General features: G+C 37.4%; 2 protein-coding genes across 6 annotated transcripts in view; both read left to right on the top strand.

The window, feature by feature from the left end:
• Positions 1-4,924, top strand: part of myom1b (myomesin 1b) — a 40,579-nt gene extending 35,655 nt beyond the window's left edge. For all 4 annotated transcript variants that reach the window (XM_017471626.3, XM_017471624.3, XM_017471623.3 and 1 more), the window contains 2 exons: positions 4,076-4,343; positions 4,482-4,924. In XM_017471626.3, the coding sequence (XP_017327115.1) occupies positions 4,076-4,343; positions 4,482-4,597 (384 nt within the window). In that variant the 3' untranslated portion in view covers positions 4,598-4,924. The remainder of the gene's footprint in view (positions 1-4,075; positions 4,344-4,481) is intronic.
• A 1,110-nt stretch (positions 4,925-6,034) lies between these two features.
• Positions 6,035-10,637, top strand: zgc:66427 (mRING-CH-C4HC2H_ZNRF domain-containing protein). 2 transcript variants are annotated; one of them, XM_017471620.2, is made up of 5 exons: positions 6,035-6,711; positions 7,489-7,581; positions 8,276-8,381; positions 8,533-8,621; positions 9,418-10,637. In XM_017471620.2, exons 1-4 carry the CDS (start codon positions 6,243-6,245, stop codon positions 8,588-8,590), a joined length of 726 nt encoding a protein of 241 aa, XP_017327109.1. In that variant the 5' UTR covers positions 6,035-6,242; the 3' UTR covers positions 8,591-8,621; positions 9,418-10,637. The 2 variants fall into 2 exon arrangements, with proteins under 2 accessions (XP_017327109.1, XP_017327108.1); XM_017471619.2 differs by having other exon boundaries at positions 7,486-7,581.
• The last annotated feature ends 3,069 nt before the right edge of the window (positions 10,638-13,706 follow it).

Raw genomic sequence — 13,706 nt, 5'->3', positions numbered from 1 at the left:
CTTTGCTCTCCTCCACTTCTGTACTCATCCACTTCACTCTCATCCCTCACTCATGCTCCTGCACCTGCTGTGGATGAAGTTCCTTCCCATGGATCCCTGAGTTTTATCAAAACCATACAGTCACTCTCTCACACACACATTCTCAGCCTAACTTACACACACACACACACACACACACACACTCAAGAGAAAATACACAGAATAAGAAATTTTTAATTCAGTAATGTGATGCGATGTACAGCAATGATCTAATTTGCTCCAATATTGTAATAATTATGACTTCTCTGGCTTTTCTTTTGACTAATGCAGTGGTCACCAACCCTCTTCCTTGAGATCCACCTTCCTGCATGTTTCATCTCCAACCAAAATATAACACATCTGTTTTAGTTGATCAAGAACTTTTTAAGGCAATGATTACATGGTCAGGTGGGCATGGCTATGGATGGAGCTAAAGTCTTCAGGATGGTAAATCTCCAGGAATGGGGTTGGTGACCACGGGTCTAATTACAAATTTTTGGAACCACCATATCAAGACATTTTTCACAGTAAAAAAATATCATGGCCTTCAAAATATGTTACAGATGACATTCAAATGACTTTTCCATTCTAACACTTCTCAACATTATACATAATTTACTCCACTATATACAGGTGATAAGCATATCATTAGTACATTTAAATAAGGTCAACCCATTTTATTTAAAACTTGCAATGGTTTGCCACCAGGTGTGGAAAAAGTCCAGAGAAACTGTAATTGAGTAAAGGTATGGGTACTCTACTCACTTACTAGTAGAAGCATTGAGACAAAGATCTACTTGAGTGAAAGTCAAATTTGTAAGCATATTAAACATTCAAGAGTAGCAGTAAATATTTTTGACTGACCAAAAATTTCATGATGCAGACATGATTTATTGATTTATTTTTACTCATTAGCATACCAACTCTCTTAAAATGAATGCTACATTGGGATTAACAGCAAAACAAACCGGCTAGCAAATTTACCAAATCTAAAGCTAACTTACCTCAACATGCTTCTTTAGATTTTATGGCAAATGGCCTTTGCCAAATTAGGACAGTTGTGCACGGTTTCATTTGACATTGATGTGAATTGATTTTAAACACATTTTAAAAAGCGATAGCAGGAGAAAAATAGACAGAAAAAAATGTTATGACATTTGAGATTTTTTTAATGAGTACTTTGAAGGTTGAAATGAAAATGGAGAAATGAAAATGAAAAAGGAGGGGAAAACAGTGTACAAGAAGTATAAAACTGTTCAGCTTCAATAATACTTGACTAAATTATTACTCAAATATTTTCTAACCTTGCTTTGACACATCAAGAATAACAGTAAACTCATGTGGTGCATCCACAATATGCATCATAAACTAGTATTACTAACGTAATTATGATGACTCCTATAGGACATCTAGTAAACCTTTCCTTTCATAAAAATGCCCACATTTCTGCCATTTGTTATATGATATAAGGACTTTTTCTAGGAGGCACAAGGGTGAAAAACAACCATTCAAGGTAAGTAAATAAGTAACTCAGTTTTCATGAGTTGAACATGTTGAGCTGTTACAGTTATCTTAAGAAGATCAGCATTTACCTGCATCTAGTACCTGCATTTCACCTGCATCTTAAAATCCTGTTCAAAACCTGGCTGTCACTGTTACACTTATTTCAATCAACATACATAAACCAGGTTGTAATAAAATGGGATGGGGTTTAAAAGGCTGCACAAAGTCACGAAAATACTACTAAGGGGGGGGCGGGGGCGGGGGGGGTCTTGGGAGGCATGCAGTTTTGGACCAAAATGGATTTGGAATGCATCTGAGGAATTTAAATATCACACCCCCTTTTTTCCCTTCCATCCATTGGCAAAGTGCATTAATGTATGATGAGGAAAATCACACCCAATCAAAATATCAACTCACCAAATTTAACCAGCAAATCACTCATGGATTGGTATGGAAATAGGGCCTTTAGTGTGTTAGTGTGGTTTTAAAGATGTTTGCATTTCCTTTTCTGAATCTGATATATTCGTTAATAACTTGTATTCCCATCATTGACCAGCTTTCAATTTTTTTGTATTAATTATCCTTGGTTTCTTTTCTGTTACTTTTTACTTGCTTTGGATTGTTGTCCATTTGTAGGATACAAGCCACACTTGTCAGTTTATAGATCAATTGTATTTCACCAAGAAAACAAATTTGCCATTTGAGTAAAACAGCAAATAGCTCATTAAAGCAATTATGATTCCTTAGACTGCTATACATATTACTCAGATAAATGTGGTGATTCCAGAGGTAATACCAATAATGGGTACTTTTGCATTTATCAGACCCAGAATGTATTTGGGGTTCTAGATAACCCCAGGCCTCTTGTCTTGCAAGTGACCGGTTGTGTGGTGTAAGTGATACACACTTATAAGTCATTAGGGGAAGTCAATGTATTAAAAACAGTATTGCAATGCAGCTTATAAATATTTAGCTAGGATGATAAGAATATCAGTCAGTGTATGTGTGTGACAGAACAAACTGGGTGTTTCTGTATGCACAGAGGTCGGTAGGATATCTTTTCATTTAAACACACTGAAGAAATACCCAGCTCAAAATAGAGCTTTTTATTAAGGTTTGCATTTTTGTAACACAAATCTAGAAGATTTATGGTTAGTAGGTATGAAGTTAATATTAAACCAAACATCGGTCCCCATTTATGAATGGATTTATTTGTAAATCATTCATATGAGCAATTCATAAGGAATTTGGAATTGGTAAAAATCTCCTAATTTTATAAACATGTTCGTATCCTGCTATTGCTCCTTGGTGTGTGTAAATTTACAGTATGCATAAGAAGACTAATCAATGTAAACCTCAACTTCATCTACTTAAAATCATACAAATTACATGGATTACTTCACTCTTACAATATATGGAATATACTGTCAAGTTTAAATGTCTTGTTTTTATTACACCCTTATCCAGAGCAACTTGTAGAAAAGCTTTGGAGTCTCTATCAAAAACACATCCTCATGCTAGTTCACTAGGTCACAGACTAAGATACCATCAAGAACAATTTGTTGAAAACTAGTCATTCTGTATTATTGGCATTAATGAAAGAATATGGAAAATAAAGAAAGTGAGCCAACACAAACCGATAAATTAAGACAAATGAAACTAATCATTAAATTAGGACAGAATAAATTCTGCCATGTCTGCACATAGCCATAACACGTAACATAAACAAATGCCTCAGCTGATGAACGTGCTCACTTATTATCCTTCCTGCCTCTGGATATAGCTCAAATCTTCTCCAATTCCAGATTGCTGGGACTACGGCTGCTCCTAAGGCCAAACAGACTTCATATAAGTCAATAATAATGAACTTTTTCACATTATCTGTTGTTACCCAGATGAGGATGGGTTCCCTTCTGAGTCGGGTTCCTCTCAAGGTTTCTTCCTCTTAAAACATCTTAGGGAGTTTTTCCTTGCCACCATTGCCACTCAGTGGCTTGCTCAGTTGGGATAAATTTGCACCTTTAATATCTATATACCGTGCTGATATTTCTGTAAAGCTGCTTTGAGACAATGTCTATTGTAAAAAGCGCTATACAAATACAATTGAATTGAATTGAATTATTAGTAATATAATATATTATTTTTTAAAAAATTATTGGCATAGAAGTGAGTCAAAATAACTTCCACTTCAGGCTTTAACCTTATCGATCATTTTGAGTCAAAATAATTTCCACTTATGCCTTTCAGCCTTCGCCCTAATCATTCATTTTGTGCTCTCAGCTATCTGTACATATGAACTTTTATAGAGCTTTGTGGGCATCACTACATGCAAATGAGTTGTGTTGGGAATACCTTTGCACTTTATGGGTGATCAGCATTTGCACATGAAAATATAGAATATCAGCGTTTCTGAAACTTTTGTAAATCTATTCAAAACTTTTAGTTCAGTTTGGCTTATGCACACATTTACACACAACTTTATTAAAAGATTGATAATCCATGCCCATTGTGAGAATATTTCTAATGCCATTAACCTGTGTCCTAACTTCATCAGTTGGAAGTCACGGAGAACATGGGTGATCTGGGTGTGGTTTCATACCTGACCGATGATCATGGCAATGTGGTGATTGGGCCCACAGCATGTTCATCTAAGCCTCCAACACCAAACAAATCAAAACCAGCTACATCTACTCAACCAAGTCCAAAGCCTGCATCCACAACACTTTTCTCTCCGACATCAACCTCCCCATCAGAGGAGAAACCCAAGAAGAAGGCAACAGATGAGAAAAAGAGGGAGAAAAAGAAAGTGATGAAGAGGAAAGGTAAGATGGCAAAGTTCTTAATTATATCCACAGTACAACATTATCTATATATCTATTTATCTATAGTTATGTAAATGAGCCATGGACATATATTAATCTGTCACAATGTGTAGTTCTAACCAGTGCTGTTTTATCCAGAATCTGTTATTCTGAAAATCCCTACTGGAGAGGCGGAATCACATGATCCCACCCCCACAACAACACCTGTTACACCTGGAACAGAAACCATGCTTCTCCATGATCCAGGGTGTTGAGCATCAGAAGATGTGTGAGAGCTAGTGAAGGAGTGAGTGAGTTAGAGTAACAAAATGGGTTGATATTTAGATATTAATATCTAGGAATTTGTATCAGACAGTATTAACTTTAATATTTAGCTAGAGACAGATTTTCTTTGTACCTGTTTATGTGTGCTTGAGTGGTGTGAGGTGTTAATGGGCATTGTCCCAAGTTTCTGTTAAGTACATTTCACTACAGCAGAGGAAAATACCAGTTTGTAGTAGGTATACAAATGCATGAGTAAAACAATTTCCATGTAGTCGTTGATTAATACATTATTAAATATTTTTATTGTGTTGCTTAAATGTGAAAATAAATTTTTGTGAATTTACATAGATGACATACATTCCTTACATCCTTACATCTCTACATAGATCAATTGAAGTACGGTAACATGTGGGTGTATGTGTCTGAATGACTGTTTCGAGTTAAACGGATGGACTGGATAACTGGTGGCAGATAAGTGGTAAAGAAGACTGTGTGTACATACACTATATCCCAGGATACACCTGTCCTGATAGGAACAAAGAAAGAGAGCGACAGTAAAGACAGACACAGCAACAGAAGAATATAGTAGAAATATATCGGAATTACCAGGTATATGAATACAGCAGAATAACTACACATGACCACCAAGCATGGAACTGTAAGATGTTTGTTCCAAGCAGAGAGAAAGTATGCATAAAAGAACAAGCTAAATATTAAAAACACTTGTCTAATGTTTTGCTATATAACGAGTTGCCAGCTTATTATGAATTTTTTCTAGTTGCCTGTCCTGTGCGTATACCAGGAATGTTATTCACTTTTTTGCTGATACTGAACATCCTTTCAACACATTTAATACTATTTGGTTTTATAGAATAGAGCACAGGGTGCACTGTGTGTGCGGAGTTTGCATGTTCTCTCCATGCTGCGGGGGTTTCCTCCAGGTACTCCTGTTTACTCCCCAGTCCAAATACATGCATGGTAGGTTGATTGGCGTGTCTAAAGTGTCTGTAGTGTATGAATGGGTGTGTGAATGTGTATGTGGTTGTGCCCTGCGATGGATTGGCACAATGTCCAGGGTGTACCCCGCCTTGTGCCCGATGCTCCCTGGAATAGGCTCCAGGTTCCCCATGACTCTGAAAAGGATAAAGCGTTATAGAAGATGGATGGATAGATGGTAACAGTAAGTGAGGTACAATGTGTGGTTTTACCCGTGGTTAACATAGTCTAAACACTATGGAAGAACAGTGGTGAATTTTAATCCTAACTCAAACAGTCATATTATTTACATTGTACCCTTTAAAATGAGGATGCTACAATTTTTACTGACGTTACTGTTTTTGTTATTGAACATAGGGTTCAAGAACAGTCCTACTGTAATGATTGGCCAAATAGTTCAAACCGACGAAGAAATCACCAGCATGGATTAGCCAATCAGAAAGTCGTAACGTGGGAGGGGCGGGGTTTGCTGAAAACGACCGAAACGAATGTGAACTAATGCTAAGCTAGCAAGAACAAAAAGGGGGAAAAAAGAGAAACTTTTAATCTTGGCGTAATTTTAGACTTTTAATACCATGTAAACGTTCGGAAGCGCAAAATCCGCCGAACAATTTAACCACGCAGTTCTTTCTAAACATCATGGGGATAAGATCGAGTCGGTTACAGGAGGAATCGGTGTGTGGACCGCTGGAGAAGGACGGCGGCGTAAAGCGAGAGTCTTTCCGGCGGATCCGCAGCTCCAGGCCCAGTAGCCTCGCGCTCGAGTTCTCCTCCAGCTTCGACCGCGACTCGGAGGCGAATCAGAGCCGCAGTGAAGAAGGCAGTGACTCGGACACCGGGCGCCGCGTTTCCTCGACAGACGGCGATAACAGTACCGGCCGCAGTGTTGAGCCGGAGATTGATAACGATGAAGACAGTCCCGGAAGCCCCGAACGCTTCCCCTCAGAGGAGCCCGCGGGCAGTGTCGCGCTCCGGGCCTCCGCTGAGCGACTAGCCGGTGCTCGGAGACACTCCTCCGCGCGGAACAGCACTGCGAGGTCGGCGCGGGTCCGGACTGCCAGACCGGTGTCAGAGGCGTGGATTGGACTGTACAGAGTCAGACACAGCAGTATGTTAAACACGCAGGAGTTTATTATTCTTCGTCTAGCTAGCTATCTGCTGTTAGCATAACAACAGGGTTGCCAGATGTTATACCTTTTTCAGCTCTTTTAAGGGATTCCCAGCGAATTGTAACAAAATTAATATCTATGCGATTCTCTATAAAGAGTTGTCATGTTGTTAATTGGATTGAAGAATTGTCTCAGATTCCCTATTCAATATTACAAACGTCTTTAAATGCGAGTTACAAATACTCCCAAGGAGAATGCAATCTGGCAACCCACTGTAAATAATCACTATAAACCCAAATTTACAATAAAACTCACAGTAAACTGTCATCACAGCTGTGAGAGTATTAATGCCTTTTATTTACTGCGTTAGAGGATAAAGTCGCATAAAGTGTCAGTGAGGAAATATTAAACTGCCTCTAAAACAGGAAATGAGTCAGATGTACACAGACAGGAACAACGTACATTTTTACAAGACTCCATTCCTGTTCTGTGTGTGTGTGTGTGCGCGCACGCGCGTACGTACACTCGCAGCAGGAACACAGTGGAGCTCAGGAGTAAGGATTTACACGTTACATGTTTTTTTAAACACTGTACAGATTTAATGTAGAGACTGCTGCAGCACAATAAACATGAGTCCCTACAGTGTATTATCTCACTTTCTATATCTTTTCTGTGTGTCTGTGTGTGTGTGTGTGTGTGTGTCGCTCTCTTTCTCTCTCTCTCTCTCTCTCTGTCTCTCTCTCTGTCTCTGTCTGTCTGTCTGTCTGTCTCAGCAGTGCGCTGTCCGTTCTGCACCAGGACGTTCCCTGGAGGTCGTATTGAGGAGCACCTTCTCACCTGTCTCACATCTCCAACTCTGCCTTATAACAGTAAATTCATTTCTTTTACTGTTTTATTCATCTACATGTTTGCAATATCTGTGTTATTTTGTAAAGAAAGGGATTGAGTAAGTGTTGCTTAAAATGGAAAAACCTCACATCTGCACAGGTAATGATGTAAATGCGCGCTGCGTCAAGAAGAAGCTGATTGGTTGAGCAAGTGGGGAATCCAATGTGGGGGTGGGGCATGTTTCAGTCAAGTTATTCAAATGACCTCAAATGTAAATAATCATCATTAAGAGTTTTATTTTTACTGAATGAGAAGCAGAGAGATTGAGTTCTCACATTAAGGAGCGTTCACACTCTGGGGAAAACTTGACAATGAGGTACCGACCTCATTCCGGTCATTTCTGTTCTGTTTGTCATGAAGATGAACTTGAACACAGAAACAGGAGAATGTGTGTGATGTGGAAGATAAACACTCATGATTACGCGTTCACAGCCACTCAGAAATACAGCAGCGCATGTAACGTTCATTAGGGAAATAAATGAATGCTGAAAGTGTTTAAGTTTAAACTGGTTGTTACTCGTGACACTAATTTGAATTATAAATCAAATAAATGCAGGTTCTGGAAGTTTCTGTGATTTGATTTAGAAGTTAAAAGTGAACATTTCAGCAGTAGTATCCTAAATCACACATTAGTGCTCTAGTTGAGTGTCCATGTGTGTGCTGTGTTTCCTGCAGCTGATGTTCTGAGTAAAGACAGTGGAGAGTGTTCCATCTGCCTGGAGGAGCTGCTGCAGGGGGACACCATCGCTCGCCTCGCCTGTCTCTGTGTCTACCACAAAAAGTAAACAAACCCATCTCTCTCTCTCTCTCTCTCTCTGTCTCTGTCTGTCTGTCTGTCTCTCTGTCTCTCTGTCTGTCTCTCTGTCCGAGCATAAAGAATAGTGCATGTCATTTCCACATTATCCTGATCCTCTTCTTCCTCCACGCTGAAGGTGTATAGACTCGTGGAGCTCAGTGAAACCCTGCTGCCCCGAACATCCTTTCAACTGAGCCTGGTTTCCTCTCTGACTGCTCAACTCAGGTCAGTTTACACGAAAACACCACCAACATTACCAACATCATCTTCAACACGTCCAACACTGGAAACACGAATGTGTTCTTCAGCACGTTAACCTGAGAAAAGACATCAAAGTGTGGATTTGAGCTGAACAAATAATTGAATTATTGCAGTGAGAAACTAGTATAATTTAGATAAGAACTTTTGAATGGGCAGGAAAAGAAACACAGAAGCAAAGCTGGAGCACATGAGAGGACTTGCTCAATCCCAACTTCCTCAATCACCAGTCATGTCAAAATAAAAGTTATTTATAAGTTGTATAAATTTATACAATGCAGTAACAAAAACTAAAATTACTGTCTCACAGAGTAAATACAGTTAAACTGCAGCACTGGATATCTGGGTTTGACTTTCACAAACACACTATTTTTGTGAATAACGTTGATATTGCACCCGTTAAATTCTGATTAATCACGTCACACATCGTTCTCGCATCATTCTAGCAAACCGAGTGTGGAGTGATATTCTCATCTGGATACAGGACTGTCTGTAACGTACCTAGGAAACATGTGTAGGTGGATTTATGAGGAAGTCAGAGTGGAGACACACACACACACCTCAGCTAGCTAAACATGCAACAAATATTGTATAAGATCCTTCAAAATAAGTAAACAAGGGCACTATTGTGTTTTTGGGACCAAGAAGTGAGTTTGAGATCCACTGGCAGAAAAGTGGACATTTTATTGTGTTATTGGCTAATAATGTTAGTGGAACAGTATTGTTTAGTTTTGCAGTATTAAATTGTGCGTGTATGTTTCAGGACTCTGTGCTGCTGGTCGCTCCGTCAGTGTGCTACAGTGTGGGTGGAGGAGGACTGAAACTGAAACGAGTTGCTCTTTTACTTTTCACTGCCACAGGACATCACTCGCTGCAAGACACTAAAGCAATTATATAAACCCCAAAGACGAGCTGAACTGATTCACACTCAGAAAGGAATAAGCCTCGGGGTGTGTGTGTTGATTGGTTGGAGATTTTTATGAACTAAAGGAGTTTATTTTATTACCTGTACTCGTGCAGTTCGGACCTTCGGCCTTGTCTCATTACACACTTTGGATGCTTCAGGTCACAGTAACTTGTTTTTCTTTTTTTGGGGGGGGTTTGCTGGAGTTTGATTGGCTGTGCCCTTGTGTGTGTGAGGGGGGTGGGGTGATTAGGGTTTGGGGAGGGACAGACATGTGGATGAACAGGACTCTCACGTCCTTATGACTCCATTTGGACACAGGAAGTGGACTTTGCATCCTTTCTAAGGAAGTGAAAATGTTTTACTTTTTCCAATGTGACCATTTTAAAGACACATTTATTAAACACAGAAATGTTCTGTTTATTATAATTAATAATAATAATAATAATAATGGCATCAAATTAAAGCTCATGGTGCTTTACATTAAATTACAGTCTACCTATTTATGTTTATTATTATTATTATTATTATTATTATTATTATTATTATTATTATTATTATTAGCCTCGCTCTGGATTTTTGCCAAACGTGTTGTAAACATATTTATAATAAACTTTACTCCTGTAGCATTTTTATTGCCAATATGTTAATGTGTGTTTCAACCTTTCAGGTGTGATGTCATCAGTACCATCATCATCATCATCACTATTATTTAAAAGAGCTATGAGATGATTTTCCTCTCGAGCACAGATAAACTTGTGTGTGTGTGTTTTAAAGGCAGTGCTATTAAACAAACAGTCATGAAACACATTTACAGTGGTGATGAAGGTGATGATGTAATTTATAGTGAGTGAAATGCTGTTACAACTCAACACCATGAATAAATCTGTTTTTATATCTACACTGTGAGATGTTACATGCTGATGCGAGTTAAAATTTGAAAAATTGTCTGCATACACACCCCTACCCTCACAGTGTTTATTTCTTACAGTGTAAACGTGTTTGCATGTTTCATTTTGTACGTCTGTAAATAAAAATGGTTTTGTATGTATTTTTACAATAAAGGTGTTTGTTAAAGACTGGGACTGAGAGATATCGTGCCAAACAATACTCCTAAAAATGCTCTTTGATAACTTCCTGGATACCACCTATACTCACACTAAAGCAGGGGTTAAAGATATCATTTATATGTTGTAAAAATAAAAATTAAAAAACGCAAAACTATCAAGTCTAAAGACAAAAAAACAGACAAAACCCTGTATCAAAACGTGATAGAAATTGGTTTGACAAAGATTGCTGAAATTTTTGGAAGGAAACCCCTCAGAGATCCAAATAAAGCACTGTTTGGACGGAATTAGTTTTCTAAACGTAGTTTGAGTTACAGTTCCTATCAGTCGAGGTCTGTGATTCCGGTACCGATACGGATGGGACTAACATCTCCGTGTTTATTACAGAAGTTGCAGAAGATCATGTGCTCTGGATGTGTGCATAAGAACTTTTACATTTAAAAAGTACATTTTCGTAATTTATTGATTTAATTTTAATTCGTTATAATTAGTTGGTTTTTGTTTTTTGGGTTTTTTTTGCTTTTTTAAACTTACTAAAATAAGCTTCACATGATTTTATAGAACCGGCTGCTTAAACCGCATAAGTTCATTTAATTCAAAAAATGTGAGGAAACTAATTACCTCCAAATTTGATAAAGTTGGTAAATCAACTTCTTTAGTAAGTCAAATACACTTAAATATAACAAGTTTGACTTACATTTTTGCTATATTTAAGTGTCATTTGGTTTAAAGAAATTGATTTATCAACTTTATCAAATTTGGAGGTAATTTGTTTTATGTTAAATGAACTATCTGGTTTTACAGTGTATAATTAAAACATGATATAATTGAGTACGGAAAGGAAAGTGAGTAATCACATGACACTGATATTACAGCAGCCAATCTTAACAATTTACGCGATTTGGCTCTTCTTATTAGTTTTATTTTTTACTTCGTCGGGTAGCAAAAACATCTACATCCATACTTCTACTGTAGTTCACGTTGGCCAAAACACACAAGGAAAAGTGTTGTGAAAAAATATGATCAGCAATCACAGACATTCTCGTTCGGATGGGGTTAGATCAGAGGATCACTGAGTTAGCCGGAAAAAAGAGGTAGGTAATTTACTCCGGAATCTTTACAGAGGTTGTGTGAGAAAAACTCAGACTTGGCAGATTATCACTTCAATTCTTGATCTAGAAGTGGTATTTGGTTTGAACCATGAGAAGTGTCTGGAAGTGGGGTTTAAATTTCTTCAGATATCTATTAATAAATTGGATATGCAACCTCAATTCCAAAAAAGTTGGGACGCTGTGTAAAATGTAAATAAAAACAGAATGCAATGATTTGCAAATCTCATAAACCCATACGTTATGCACAATAGAACATAGAAAACATATATATATATATATATATATATATATATATATATATATATATATATATATATATATATATATAAAAGTACCATTTTAAGGGAAGAAAAGGTCATTTTGAATTTGATGGCCGCATCACGTCTCAAAAAAGTTGGGACGGGGCAACAAAAGGCTGGAAAAGTTGATAAAGTTTTTGATTTGGAACACAGCCAGTGAACTGATAACTGGAAATAATTCTTGGTAATTAAATAAACTTAAATTAAATTTAAAAAAAAATTAAAATAAATAAAATATTAAAATGAAATAATGAAAAGAAAACAGACACGGCTGAAGAACATTTACTGAGTTTCTAAATTGGAAGTGTTGAGGTTTCAGCACAGAGAGGAAACAGGGAAACAACGTTATTGTGTCACTCAGTGTGTTAAAACTCTGTAAATAACAGCAGAAGTGCTTTTATCTAATAAACACACACACACATTTCAGCTGTAATATGAGTTCAGTAAAGTGAGTTTTGAAAGCAAACATTTTTTAAAGGAATTACTGATAAAAGAAAACACCAATGAGCAGAAATAAACACACATTAACACTAACTTACTTACTTAATTCATTAATTAATGAACGGTAATTAATGCAAGTTAAAAGCCGTGTTAAGTGTGTCTCAAATCTATGCAGAAAAATATAAAGTGGATTTTATAAACTGAAAAAAAAAACAATTATAAATAAATTACGGTTATGTTTTTATCAGAGACACTTTAGGATGAGGTTCCCTACAGCAGACTATTTGGGGAAAATTAGCATTAGGTGAAGGTTATGAGTTCGAATCCCTTCACTGAACAGCTGCTGAACGAGGCCTTTAAACCTTGGCTGCTCAGATAAACGCAAGTCGCTCTGCCAAAATGCCAGAAATGTAAACGAAAACAATAACCAATATTCAAATAAAACATTATACTTTCATTGATGCAAAACTAGTTTTTATATTTTACATGCAATTCATCTCCCTCTGTACACACACACACACACACACACACACACACACACTTTACAAATAAATTAAATTTCTATAACAGAAAAATAATCAGATATTAAAATGTAATATAAGGTTTGTTTTAGTGTTTAATTCTTACAATGTGATTGTTATATACAGTGAGGGAAAAAAGTATTTGATCCCCTGCTGATTTTGTACGTTTGCCCACTGACAAAGAAATGATCAGTCTATAATTTTAATGGTAGATTTATTTGAACAATGAGAGACAGAATAACAACAAGAAAATCCAGAAAAACGCATGTCAAAAATGCTATAAATTGATTTGCAATTTAATGAGGGAAATAAGTATTTGACCCCCTCTCAATCAGAAAGATTTCTGGCTCCCAGGTGTCTTTTATACAGGTAACGAGCTGAGATTAGGAGCACACTCTTAAAGGGAGTGCTCCTAATCTCATCTTGTTACCTGTATAAAAGACACCTGTCCACAGAAGCAATCAATCAATCAGATTCCAAACTCTCCACCATGGCCAAGACCAAAGAGCTCTCCAAGAATGTCAGGGACAAGATTGTAGACCTACACAAGTCTGGAATGGCTACAAGACCATTGCCTAGCAGCTTGGTGAGAAGGGGACAACAGTTGGTGCGATTATTCGCAAATGGAAGAAACACAAAAGAACTGTCAGTCTCCCTCGGCCTGGGGCTCCATGCAAGATCTCACCTCGTGGAGTTGCAATGATCATG

The sequence above is a fragment of the Ictalurus punctatus genome, chromosome 7, assembly GCF_001660625.3.
Source record: "Ictalurus punctatus breed USDA103 chromosome 7, Coco_2.0, whole genome shotgun sequence".
Taxonomy (NCBI): Eukaryota; Metazoa; Chordata; class Actinopteri; order Siluriformes; family Ictaluridae; genus Ictalurus; species Ictalurus punctatus.
Note: the sequence above shows the minus strand (reverse complement) of the source record. Positions and strands in the feature narration are given on the sequence as shown.